Below are 14,294 nucleotides of genomic sequence, written 5' to 3' on the forward strand. Positions count from 1 at the left end.
AGTGAATTTGTGGGGCAGGCAAATAATTCTGCTTGGGGCGTGTTTGTGACAGCTGTAGGCATTCAGATACAGAGGGTGAGCAGTTGGAAACAGCACCTGGGGCTCAAAGCTAGAAACACGAGGAAGGAATCTGAAATATAGGGGAGAGCTGAAGCTCTGAGTGACCTCCAGAGGGATGGATCATAAGGAGTTCTGGTGACCCACTGGTTGGTCTAGAGTCAGGAAGGAGGCACGATGGCTGGTTAGAGACAAGATCCCTGAGTGGATAAATTTGTCTTAGTCAGTGAGATGGCTGGGAGTGCACTGTTCTGATATATAATTTGCTCTTTGCAAAATGAGATATTAATTAGAAGTATTAGTTGAATTACCCCAGAGTGCCAAGATCCTCCTGGTTTGATGTTCCTTCTCTCTATGAAGTTGTGGCATCCTGTTCAGCATCAGTGAGTAGAACAGCGTGAGGAAGATCACCTAGACAGGAAAGTCAGAGGAGGCACTAATAATGAGCAGACATCATAGAATCCAAGAAGGTGGCACCGACAGGTAGAGGTGAAGGTGGGTATGACCGCTACATCTCAGTGATCTGGCCCTTTATATTTATGGAACACTCAGGATTAAGTAATTTCATAGTTATTTTTGCATAACCACGAAGACATGGTTGATATGGTAATCTTTATATTTTCGCCTGTAGTCTTTAATCTGCTTGGCTAGAAAAACCTAAACTATCAAATGATTTGTGATGCTTTGTATAAATTGTTCAGTAACACCTGTCTTTGGAACAACTTTGATGAGCAAGACTGAAGCAGCTATGCTTTTGAAAGTGCCAGTTGTGCTGGAGGAGGCATGGAATTTTAGAACTGAGTAAGCCTCTATTAGGAGAAACAAGTACCCTCCCACCACCCCTTAAATTTCCTTAGAGAGGAGGAAGTGCTCCAGTCCTCAGAGAACAAAGGACAAGAGTAATTATTTCTGGCCCACTGCCGCACTCCACGGTGAGGGGACGATTGCAGGTGTGTTTGCTCTGCAGACCTGAAGGTGCCCTCTAGTGGACGGTCTCAAGGACTAGATTTGAGGTGCAGGTGCCAAGTTGCTTCAGTGTCTGACTCTGTGCGACCCTATGGACTGCAGCCCACCAGGCTCCTCTGTCCATGGGATTTTCCAGGCAAGAATACTGGAGTGGGCTGCCATGTCCTTCTCTTCCCGACCCAGGGATTGAACCCGAATCTCTTGCATCTACCCAGGATTGGCAGGTGGGTTCTTTACCACTAGCACCACTGGGAAATTACTAAAAAGTATACTTGGTGGAGAAGGCAATGGCACCCCACTCCAGTACTCTTGCCTGGAAAATCTCATGGGCGGAGGAGCCGGGTAGGCTGCAGCCCACAGGGTCGCTAAGAGTCGGACACGACTGAGCGACTTCACTTTCACTTTTCCCTTTCACACACTGGAGAAGGAAATGGCAACCCACTCCAGTATTCTTGCCTGGAGAATCCCAGGGACGGAGGAGCCTGGTGGGCTGCCGTCTATGGGGTCGCACAGAGTCGGACACGGCTGAAGCGACTTAGCAGCAGCAGCATACTTGATGGACTTCCTTGGCAGTCCAGTGGTTAAGTCCATCTGCCTTGCAATGCAGGGGACTTGGGTTTGATCCCTGGTCGGGGAACTAAGATCCCATATGCCACAGAGTAACTAAGCCCACGTGCTACAACTACTGAGCCCACGCACCACAACTAGAGAGTCCCGTGCACCATAACGAAAGATCCTGTGTGCTGCAACTAAGACTCGGCACAGCCAAAAAAAAAAAAAAAAAAATACACTTGGCCATAAGTGAAATGAAAGTTGCTCAGTCATGTCTGACTCTTTGCGACCCATGGACTATTTAGTCCATGGAATTGTCCAGGCCAGAATACTGGAGTGGGTAGCCTTTCCCTTTTCCAGGGGATGTTCCTAACCCAGGGATCAAACCCAGGTCTCCCACATTGCAGGCGGATTCTTTATCAGCTGAGCCATAGGAGTTCAACCAAATTCTCTCTGTAGCAATACTTATAACTAAGCTAACACAATGGTTTTCTGTCTCTTCTGTTCCTCTTTTTATACTTTCTAACTTTAAAAAACTGATATACATTATAAAAAGTTTGAAAAAATTTAGAGACTTTAAGAAACTTTAAAAATTTGGAAAGTGGAAGTGTTAGTTGCTCAGTCGTGTCTCTTTCCCACCCCACGGATTATAGCCCGCCAGGCTCCTCTGTCCATGGAATTTCCCAGCCAAGGATATTGGAGTGGGTTGCCATTTCTTTCTCCAGGGGATCTTCCCAACCCAGGCATCAGACCTGGCCTCCAATATTGGCAGGTTGATTCTTTACTGTCTGAGCCATCCATTAATTTTTTTGTCTTCAACTGAGCTAGCTCTCTACATCATTACATTTTCTATAACATTTTAAATGGTTGCTTAGTATCCTATTACACAGATATGGCTGTCTTATAACACATTAAGCAATGAACTATTCTTGAACATTTAAATTGTTGTCAATTTTATCATTATAAACCACTCTGAATTTTCTCAGAAAGAGACCCTTAGAGGTGAAACTTAGCAAAGGGATGTAGACTTTGAAGGCTTTTACTGTATATACTGCCTAATTTTCCTCAACCAGCATTAAGTGCTTATTTTCTCGGGCAAATGGAAACACAAATACACAATGCAAATCACTGTGTATTCATTTGTTTTTCTCTGCCACTGTTAAAAGCAAAATTGAATCTTATTGTTCTAATTTATTTGACCGGTGAAGAGGAGTTCTTTAAAAGTTTTTTTTTTTTTTTGGAGCGGGGGGAGTCATTGAAATAACAAAGGATTTTTTAGCTTTAAAAAAGTATTTACACATACTGAAAACCCACTCTTTTTGGTTCATAATTCTATAACTTTTGACAAATACACAGAACTGAGTATCTACTACTATAATCAATATACCTTACAGTTTCATCACCCGAAAAAATTCCCTGATGCTGCCCCTTTGTGGTCAACCCTTTCTCCAACCTTCATCTCTGGCAACTACTGATGGATTCTCCATCCATGTAGTTTTTACTTTTTGCAGACTGTCATATAAACGGAAACAAAAAGTATGCTTTGGGAACAGGTTTCTTTCACTTAGGATTCATTTACAATGCTACATTTAAGATTCATCCAGGTCATTACACATACCAGTGGTTTGTTTCATTGATGAGGAGTCTTCTATGTTCCCCAGTTAGTTTATCCATTTAGCAGTTGACAGGTATCTGAGTTGGTTCCATCCTTGGCAATTATTGTTGGCCACACCATGTGGCATCTTATTAATAGTTCCCTGATCAGGGATCAAACTTGTGCCTAACACAGTGGAAGTGTGGAGTCTTAACCACTGGACCACCAGGAAAGTCCCATTCTTGGCAGTTATGAATAAAGCTGCCATAAATATTCACAGAGTTTTGTGTGAATATAAGTTTTTATTTCTTTTGGGTAAATACCTAGGGGTAAAATTACTAAGTTATATGGTAACTGTATTAATTCTGCAGGAAACTGGCAAACTGCTTTCCAAAGTGGCTATGCCATTTTTACATTTCTACACAGTCTACCACTGATGAACGTGAGTTCCCAGGTACTCTGCATCCTCACCAGCATTTGGTATTATCAATATTTTAGTCATTCTACTCCAGACACCACTACAAAGCTACAGTTATCAAAACAGCATGACACTGGCACGAAAACAGACATATGGTTCAAAGGAAGAGAATAGAGAGCTCAGAAGTAAAGCCACACACTTATGGTCAATTAATCTATCAAGGAGACAAGAATATCCAATGGAGAAAAGACAATCTTTTTAGCAAGTGGTCCTGGGAAAGTTGGACAGCCACACATAAATCAATAAAATTAGAACACACACATAAAAATAAAACTAAAAATTGCTTAAATGCTTAAATAGACATGATATCATACAACTGTTAGAAGAGAACATAGGCAAAACATTCTGACATAAATGGTACCAATGTTTCCCAAAGCAATAGAAATAAAAACAAAAATAAAACAAATTGGACCTAGTCAAACTTCTAAGCTTTTGTACATCGAAGGAAACCATAAATAAAATGAAAACAAAAAAAATACACCTACAGACTAGGAGAAAACAATTGCAAATACTGTGACCAACAAGGGATTAATCTCCAAAATATACACATAGGTCATACAACTCAGTAACAAAAAAACAACCCAATTACAAAATTGGGAGAAGACCTAAATAGACATTTCTCCAAAGAAGACATACAGATGGCCAACAGGCACATGAAAGATGCTCATCATCATTAACTATTAGAAAAAGGCAAATCAAAACTACAATGAGGTACCACCTCACACTAGTCAGAATGGCCATCATCGAAATGCTGGAGAGGGTGTGGAGAAAAGGGAACCCTCCTACACTATTAGTGGTAATATAAATTGGTGCAGCCACTAAGGAACACAGTATGGAGGTTCTTCAAAAGACTAAAAATAGTGTCGCTGTATGATCCAGCAAACCCATTCCTACACACGCTGCTGCTGCTGCTTAGCTGCTGTCGCTGCTAAGTTGTGTCCGACTCTGTGCGACCCCATAGATGGAAGCCCACCAGGCTCCCCTGTCCCTGGGATTCTCCAGGCAAGAATACTGGAGTGGGTTGCCATTTCCTTCTCCAATGCATGAAAGTGAAAAGTGAAAGTGAAGTCGCTCAGTCGTGTCCGACTCTTCGAGACCTCATGGGCTGCAGCCCACCAGGCTCCTCTGTCCATGGGATTTTCCAGGCAAGAGTACTGGAGTGGGGTGCCATTGCCTTCTCCGATTAAATCCAGACAAAACTCTAATTCAAAAAGGTACATGCACCCCAATGTTCAAAGTATTTTCAAATTGTTCTGGCTTAAAACTCAACATTCAGAAAACTAAGATCATGGCATCTGGTCCCATCACTTCATGGCAAATAGATGGGGAAAAAAATGGAAACAGTGAGAGACTTTATTTTTGGGGGCTCCAAAATCACTGCAGATGGTGACTGCAGCCATGAAATTAACAGACACTTATTCCTTGGAATACAAAGCTCATGCTCCACAGCCAAGAGAAGCCACCACAATGAGAACCCTGTGCACCGCAATGAAGAGTAGACCCGGCTCACCACGACCAGAGAAAGCCCATGCAAAACAACGAAGACCCAGTGCAGCCATAAATAAATAAATAAAATTATTAAAAAGAGAGACAAGACATATGGTTACCTGTGGGGGAGGGATAAATTAGGAGACAAATTAGATAAATTAGCAGATACAAACTACTGTATATAAAATAGATAAACGGGCTCCTATTCTATAGCACAGGAAACTATATTCAGTATTCCATTAATAAACAATGGAGAAGAATATGAAAAAGGTTACACATATAATGGAATCATTTTGCTGTATACCAGAAACTAACACAACATTGTAAATCAACTATACTTAAATTTTAAAAAGTGTCTTTCATGGAGCAAAGTGTTTAATTTTGATGAAGCCCTATTTATCAATTTTTTCTTTTCTGTATTGTGCTTTCGGTAGAATATAAAAGAACTCTTGAAATGCAAGGAGATCAAACCAGTCAATCCTAAAGGAAATCAACCCTGAATATTCATCGGAAGGACTGATGCTAAAGCTTTGATACTTTGGCCACCTGATGTGAAGAGCCAACTCACTGGAAAAGACCCTGATGCTGGGAAAGATTGAAGGCAAAAGGAGAAGAGGGCAGCAGAGGATGAGATGGTTAGACAGCATCACTGTCTCAATGGACATGAATCTGAGCAAACTTTGGGAGATAGTGAAGGACAGGGAAGCCTGGTGTGCTGCAGTCCATGGGGACGCAAAGAGTTGGACACAACTGAGCAACAGAACAACACAAGAACTCTTTGCCTAACCGAAGGTTACATAGATTTTCCCATATATTTTCTTCTAAAAATAGTTTTATATAATTTTTCTTCTACAAACTCTTACATTTGAGTATATAATTCCTTACTAAATTTTTAAACATACATAAAAATTGGAAGATACAAAAGCTAACATTTCACCATATTTACTTTTTTGAACCATTTGAAAGTAACAGACATCATGACATTTCATACCTAATTAAAGGTAGTTCTCACTTTGCATGGCAGTGTGGGATCACATAAATGATCTTGCAAGCTGAGACTGTGCAAGGTGATCTTAATGATCAGTGGGGAAAATGATGATTGTTCTGTGACATCTAAGAATTCAGGAGACTTCCCTGGTAGTTCGGTTATTGCAACTCCATGCACTCGAAGCAGAGGGCCTGGGTTGGATCCCAGGTCAGGGAACTAGATCCTGCATGCTGCAACTAACACCTGGAGCAGCCAACTAAATTAAGAAATAAAAAATAAAGACAATCTTCTACCTCAGGAAAAAAAAAGACTCATGTCAAAACATTAAAATCTCTTATCGTGGGCTATAAAGGAACAAGGAAAAATTTAAAAGCAGAATTAGTATGTAATTTAAAACATCAGAAACATTAAGAATTAAAGTTATTTCTTGAAAAGAAAAATTGATCAAGACTAATTTGAACAATGCCCTCCTTCCTCTTGTATAAGTTAGAATTTGGGGACAGCATCTTTTCCGTCCGTTTGGTGAACTGTCATACTGACAGTTTGCACTGGCTTCCAGCCTCTTACCCTTTCTGCTTTCAATGCTGTGAAATATCTCCTAGAGTTCATTTAATATTAGTTGTTTTTTTTTTTTTTTTTCTGCCAGTGTTACTTCCTCCAGGATGTCGTCACCCTTTTCCTCATAACCAGTTTCTTCATTTAGGTTGGTAAGTTCAACTTCACTAAATTCATCTGGCCGCCACGTGTAGTCCCCTGGACACAGGCAATCTTCCTATGGCCAGCTGCTTCTCGGATAACTCCATTCATATTCTATTCAAATTTCACTTTACATTATCATGTCGTTAATTTGCTGCTTTTTGGACCAAATTCCTCTTTCAGTTCTCCATTTTATGGTCAAATGTCACAGTTTATGACTGAGAGACAAGAAAGTAATACGACTACACAGTTTGCTGTCTGTACATAAACAAGATGACCAGTGACCAGCCACCCAGGCTTTGAGATGGGACAGGACTGGTCATGGATCATGACGGACACCTAAAAATACATGTTATGTATGTAGTCAATTATGGGCTGAAGGTCTAGTAGCAGGTGGTGTTTTATGTAATTACTCACAGTTGATATACCATGCTGAGATTTGAACTGTCTTGCTGGCAACTCGTGTTATTTAACTGAACCACGGTAACTGAAATTCATGCACAAACTACAGCAGTTCAAGGCAACGACTCCCTATTTTTGAGCATGTGCCCCCTAAAAACTGGAGCTTCCCAGGTGGTGCTAGTGGTAAAGAATCTGCCTGCTGATGCAGGAGATGAAGGTTCAGATCCCTGGGTGGGGAAAATCCCCTGGAGAAGGAAATGGCAACCCACTCCAGTATTCTTGCCTGGAAAATCTCATGGGGTTTTCCTGACGGGCTACAGTCCATGGGGTCACACAGGGTCGGACGTGACTGAGCACACATGTGCAAGGTTCAAGGCCTCCTCATAATCAGGCTATTTTCATATCATTATCACACTTAAGGAAATGACCAATAACTTCCTAGTATACTGTCTGATCCATATTAAAAATGGCTCATTTATTTTAAGGATCTAGGAGAGCCCTCCCTCATGAACTTTTCTCTTGTAATACTGACTTTTCAGAGAAACTTGGTTTGCATTCACAGTGATACCACCCGAAATGCGATCCACAGGCGAGCAGCCATCATCTGGCAACTAGCTGATTTCAGAACCTTGGGCTCCAGAACGCCTGTCCTCCATTTCGGTGTGTATCTTTTTAAATTAGTTATGCCTGAAAATAGTTAAGGCCTTTCAACAAATTCAGTATTTGTTTGCAACAATGGAATTTTTTGGACTGTTTAATTACTACCACTCCTCTTAACTGGATCTACTGTCTATTTTCCTTTATGTTTTGCATTATTTTAAGTTTGATCATCCTGGTCCATTAATTTGATTCTCAATAATGACATCTTCAATTCAACTTCTGAATTCTTAAAATCTGCAAATCACGTTTTTCATTTCCTCAAAGTCTTTCTCTGTGTGTCTTCTATAACGGAATCTCTTTAAGAGCTCCTGTTATTTTTTTGGTCTGTCTCTTCCAGCAGTTCTTATTTAAGGTCTACCTACTCTTTGTACTCTGTCCATCTTTTAGGATCAGTGCTTCTAAAACGGGGCTCTTCTTTGGAATCACCTGGGAAGTTTATGACATTCTGGGCCTTGGATCCCATCTCCAGGGATTACAATTTAACTGGTCTGGAGGGAGGGCTGGCACCAAATGTTTTAAAAGCTCCCCAGGTCTGCTTGTGGGTCCTTAAAGCAGAGGTAATCCTGTCACCAAAATTCAGAATGTTGGAAACTTTACAGGACAACTTGGTTTCTTCAACACACATACACTGTAAGAAAAGTGGCAAGAACAGAGAACGAAGGAAAGAGATAAAGGGACGAAGAACTTATACTTTTTTTTTTTTAACTTATTTATTATTTATTTATTTGGCTGCACTGGGTCTTAGTTGTGGCATGTGGGATCTAGTTCCCTGACCAGGGATCGAACCTGGGCCTCACAGAGTCTTACCCACTGGGCCACCAGGAAGTTCCTAGATTAGGTATAAAAATGCATGAGACAGGACTTCCCCAGTGGTCCAGTGGTAAAGAATTTGCCTGCCAGTGCAAGGGGTATGAGTTTGATCCTTGGTCTAGGAAGATCCCACATGCCACAGAGCAACTAGGTAGCTGTACCATGACTACTGAGCCCATAGACCTCACAGAAGAGCGTGCGTGCAGCAACAAAGACCTGGCACAGTTAAAAACAAAAATAAATAAATTCAAAAAAAATACATATGACAGAGCAACTCACTGCAACACCTGGACCTTATTTAGATCTTGATTTGAACAAAACAACTATAAACACTCAGGAGACAACTGGGAAAATATGAACACTGGATTTTTAAAAACTGTAGTAAAATACACATAACAAAAAACTTACCATTTTAAGTTTAAAACATACCTTAACCATTTTAAGGTGACAGTTCAGCAGTGTTAAATACATTCCCACTGTTGTGTGGATATCAGGAAATTGTTAATTTATTTAGGTGTGATAATGGCTTATATTTATGTTTTAAAAAGAAGAGTCTTTGTCTTTTGAAAATACACAGACTGAAATCTTTATGGATAAAATGATACGAAGTCTGGCATTTTTTTCCAAGATAGATGAAACAAGACTGACCATGAATTGTGGGGTAACTGTTGAAGCTGGGTAACAGGAATTTAGGATTCATTATACTACTTCCTACACTTTTGTGTGTGACATTTTCCTTAAAGTTTAAGGAAAAGGAAGATTTTTTTAAAAAGTTTTCTGTTGCTTTTTTTTCAAAGTAGTTTATTAATGATTTTTTGTTTGCATGAGTGCTAACTCCGTTCAGTTGTGTCCAACTCTTTGTGACCCTATGGACCAGCCTGCCAGGCTCCTCTGTCCATGGAATTCTCCAGGCAAGAATACTGGAGTCGGGCACCATGCCTTCTTCCAGTGGATCTTCTGGAACCAGGTACTGAACCTGGGTCTCCTGAACTGGCAGGTGGGTTCTTTACCACTAGTGCCACCTGGGATACCCTATTATTGATTTTTTAACTTGTCTCTCTTAACTCCCCCATCCTTTTCTGCTAAACTTCTACCAGTCTTATCAGTTGTTGTTAGTTTTTTCCACGACTACTACACACCCACCCCTAACAACTTTTACCTTGTCAATTTCTGTTTTGTTTATTGTTCTCGTCAAGTTGTCAGAACCATGAGGCACCTTGGACTGACACCCACAGACCTTGGTTTCCCAAGCTTCCTGCAACTATAGTGTTTCCTCCCATGCTGGTGTGACAATTTCTCACGTACCTTTGCTGGCTGGCTGATGAAGGTGTTCTGAAGCAATGACAGTATCATTGAAATAACCCAGCTGGTGGCTTGGTCTTTGTTCAGTTCCAGGCTATAAAGTACTGTAAAGAAGGCTGACGCCAGGCTAGTGACACCCAGGAGGAGCCAGCAGAAGTATGTCAACCATCTGTGCCAGCCTTTAGAGACATGCTGCTTCCCTTCTTCTGGGCTCAGAACGGGCAAACTGGTTGCCTCCCTTAGGAACAGAAGTTGAAGGAATAACCAACCTAGTCAACAGCCGACAGAGAGGTTTAGGAAGACTACAGGTGGCAAAGCCCAGTGGGATGCGTTACCTGGATAGCCCTTGCTCTGTGGGAAGAACATGGCTTTCCAAGAGTTCCTGGAGTTTTTGCAGTTGGTGGACTGCATCAAGGAAGTCACTGGGGTGATCAGCCTGGGTGGGACCCGGTGTCTGTAAGTGAGATTGGAGCCTCTGCAGAACTCTGAGCAGGTAACTGCAGAAATGATGGTGGTTTTCAGGAACCACTGAAAATACAGCCCAGGTTGACACGTGAACAAGTGGAAGATTTCAAGAAACAGAAACTCTTGGTAGAAATGAGCAATCTGTTAACTGATGAAAGTGAAAGTCGCTCAGTCACGTCTGATTCTTTGCAACTCCATGAACTATACAGTCCATGGAATTCTCCAGGCCAGAATGCTGGAGTGGGTAGCCTATCCCTTCTCCAGCGGATCTTCCCAACCCAGGAACTGAATCAGGGTATCCTGCATTGCAGGCAAATTCTTTACCAACTGAGCTATCAGGGAAGCCCCTGTTAGCTGATGATGAGGTTAAATTTCCCAGTCAGTGAAGACTGAAGAATACAGAACTGTATTCTCTGAGATGCTGGTGTATTTGCAACAATTTGTAAAATCCCATATTACTTTGATAGAAAATCAAAGTAATTTTTAAAGCTAATTGAGTTTTTTCACCAGAACTGCAGTGCATGTGAACTTGTAAGTGCCTAGAAGGCCCAAACTAAATTCAAGAAATCATAAATCACACAATCTCATCATTCCATAGAAGAAAGAGAACGACACGCTTTCACAGCCTCTGATGAAGCAGATGAAATATGGGGGTCTGATACAGAGGACATTTTTGGTGGGTTTTTCTTTTAATCTTTACTTTGTAAGCCCAGATATGCTGTCTCAAAAGCTCTGAGAGGTAGCAGAACTATCTGCCCTCTACTGGGAGTTTAAGGAAATGAAAAAGCAGCAGAAGGTGGTATCACGCCTGTTGATTATGCTGAGAGGTAAGAATGAATGGGACAGTAAGGGTGGTGGGTGTGTGTGGGGTGGGGGCAGATAAAAGGTCAGATCCTGAAACTTACTGAACTTTACCATTTGCCCAGTAGGGTCCTGCCTGCTGGTGACAGCCTGGATGCTCTATGTAAGAACAGATGAGGCCAGACAAAAGCTTCAGCAGCTCATTCATGCTGTCAGAACGGCATGAAGATGGTTCATACTCTGAGAGCAGGTACATGTTTCTCCTGAGCAGGAATCCCACAGTTTCCTTTAATTCCTGAAAGTGGAACCCAGAGGAGAAAAGTCAGTTTTACATTAAACTCAGGACTGGGAGCAATTATAGACAGTCACGAGGTGGTTTATCTCCTCGGAGGGGCATATGCTTAGTGTGCGTGCGTGCTAAGTCGCTTCAGTTGTGCTTGACTCTTTGCGACCCCATGGACTGCAGCCCTCCAGGCTCCTCTGTCCATGAGATTCTCCAGCCAAGAATACAGAGTGGGTTGCCATTTCCTCCTCCAGGGGATCTTCCTGACCCAGGGATCGAACGTGGGTCTCTTAACGTCTCCTGCATTTGGCAGGTGGGTTCTTTATCACTAGTGACACCTGGGAAGCCCTATGCTTAATGTAAAGGACCTCGATTTTTCACTTTCTCTCTCCTTTTTCACAAAGAAGTCACCCCACAGTAGCTTCAGAACTAGTTTTAGGAGAGAATCTAGGAAGAAAGAAGAAGAGTTTGAGCAAACATCAAAAAACTAAGACACCTCCAGAGCAGGGCGTTCTGCACACACGTCGGTGCTGAGAACACTCCAGAATCAAGAGAAAGAACTAGAGGCAGGATGACAATGACTCAGGACACAGAGATTAGAGCACAGCTACTACAGTACTACTACTAGGATGCCTCCCTGGTGGCTCAGACGGTAAAGTGTCTGCCCGCAATGCAGGAGACCCGAGTTCGATCCCTGGGTTGGGAAGATCCCCTGGAGAAGGAAATGGCAACCCACTCCAGTACTCTTGCCTGAAAAATTCTATGGACAGAGGAGCCTTGCAGGCTACAGTCGCAAAGAGTCGGACACGACTGAGCAACTTCACTTCACTTCTTCACTACAGTTAACAGGGCTCTAGAGCCTTGCTGGAGAGCCTCATGTCCACTGGCCTTTTCCACCACGTAGGGGAGGGGAGCATGACATTTACCTGTAAACTCTGACACCACACTCACCTCAACCACCTCTGTGAGAGAAAGAGGCTCTGAAGAAGCCTCTGAGGGGCAGGAGGCCTGGATGGGAGGAAAGACAGGCAGAGGCTCCCATGGCTGGATCAACGGGAAAAGCCTCCCGATCACAAGACTGATGGGGAAAAAGATGACAGCAGTTTGGATGCTGACGAGCAGTTCAGACCAGGTCACAGCAAACGGGCCCACTGAAAGAAAAAGCATGATGTCAACCCTCATCCCTGACCATAAAATTGTCTCCGAGACACTCCTCTCCCAGGCTTAAGTATTTTTTTAAAATTTATTTTAATTGGAGTATAATTGCTTTACAATGTTGTGTTAGCTTCTGCTGTGTGACAGTGTCAATCAGCTGTAAGTATACATTAATATATCCCCTCCCTCCTACCCCTTCTCCCGTCCTGCCTCCCCAGGTCATCACAGAGCCCCGAGCTGAGCTCCCTGTGCTATACAGCAGCTTCTCACTAGCTAACTGGTTTACACATGGTACGTATATATATCAGTGCTACCCTCTCAGCTCATCCCACCCTTTCCTCCCCAACCCCTGCCATGTCCACAAGTCCATTCTCTACGTCCTGTACAGGTTTAAGTATTTATTTACTAATTAACTATGATTATCTAAGGATAGCAAGTTATTTCGGCAGTCAAGATCCTGATGTGTCCCCAAGGTCATTTCATTTGTTAATGAGTGAGGTCAATGAGAAAATGTGTACTCTAATGTTAGAGTAGATGAGTATTCTCATTTAAGAGTAGAACTCGATGAGTACTCTAACGGGAGGGCAGCAGAGGAAAAATGAAGGCCCGTCGTGATTCCGTTTCTAACTTGGAAGGAAGGAGAGTGGCGTGTAGCAAAAGGACTACACGTCACAAACAGCACACGTCAGGGCTCACCCCGAGCTTGCTCATCTCTCTTGGCGGTGGTACTGTTCACCTTCCAGAACATGACGTTGGTGACCATGTTGCAGAGAAGGAGGGTCATGTAGCAGGTGAGCCGCTGGACCCTCGTAAACTGGTTCCAGGGGTGTCGAGTTGCGACTGAGAGCCACAGGCAATCCTGGGTGAACTTCTCTATGATCATGGAAGAGAACAGGTGTCTAACAAGATAAATCAGAACAGGAAAGGCATGAGATTTCATTCTGAACGTGCGCTCGTTTGAGATGTGGTTCGCCTGGCAGCAAGCGACACACAGCAACTCGGCCACTGCTCAACACCTTTGTGAAGAAGCTTTCAGGTGACACGGTATGATTTCTGCTGCTGTTGTTGTTACCATAGGGTAAAAGGTTTTTGAGGGTAAGAGTAACTATGAGATTTTAAAACTAAAACCTTGTTTTGGCTTTACCAGAGGTTTTGATAAGTCTTTTTCACTCTTGGAAAGTTTGCATTAAGCTTCCACTCAAGATACGGGCTTCCCTGGTGGCTCAGATGGTAAAGAATCTGCCTGCAATGCAGGAGACCTGGGCTTGATCCATGGGTTGGGAAGATGCCCTGGAGTAGGAAATGGCAAACCACTCCAGTATTCTTTCCTGGAGAATTCCATGGACAGAGGGGCCTGGCGGGCTGGGGTCACAAAGAATCTGACATGACTGAATGACTAACATTTTCACTTTTTAACTCAAGATAGTTTGGTAAACTCATACTTGGAGAACTTTCTCTACTCTCAAAAGAAACTATAAATACAATATAAAAAGAAAGAATCCAAAATATTAGCCGTGCTTAAAAACAAAATAAACATCTCTGAAAAAGAGGGATGGGATGAGAAACCAGATGGCAAGTGGGGAAGAAGCACAGGATT

General features: G+C 42.5%; 1 protein-coding gene across 1 annotated transcript in view; it reads right to left on the minus strand.

Moving 5' to 3' along the window:
- Positions 1–14,294, minus strand: part of PKD1L3 (polycystin 1 like 3, transient receptor potential channel interacting) — an 81,706-nt gene that overhangs the window by 26,435 nt on the left and 40,977 nt on the right. Inside the window, 6 exon segments of the mRNA XM_081510720.1 lie at positions 369–468; positions 9,997–10,231; positions 10,329–10,521; positions 11,374–11,554; positions 12,494–12,693; positions 13,394–13,596. Coding sequence (XP_081366846.1) covers positions 369–468; positions 9,997–10,231; positions 10,329–10,521; positions 11,374–11,554; positions 12,494–12,693; positions 13,394–13,596 — 1,112 coding nt within the window.

The sequence above is a fragment of the Giraffa tippelskirchi genome, chromosome 7 (assembly GCF_054371585.1).
Source record: "Giraffa tippelskirchi isolate mGirTip1 chromosome 7, T2T-mGirTip1v1.2.pri, whole genome shotgun sequence".
NCBI lineage: Eukaryota > Metazoa > Chordata > Mammalia > Artiodactyla > Giraffidae > Giraffa > Giraffa tippelskirchi.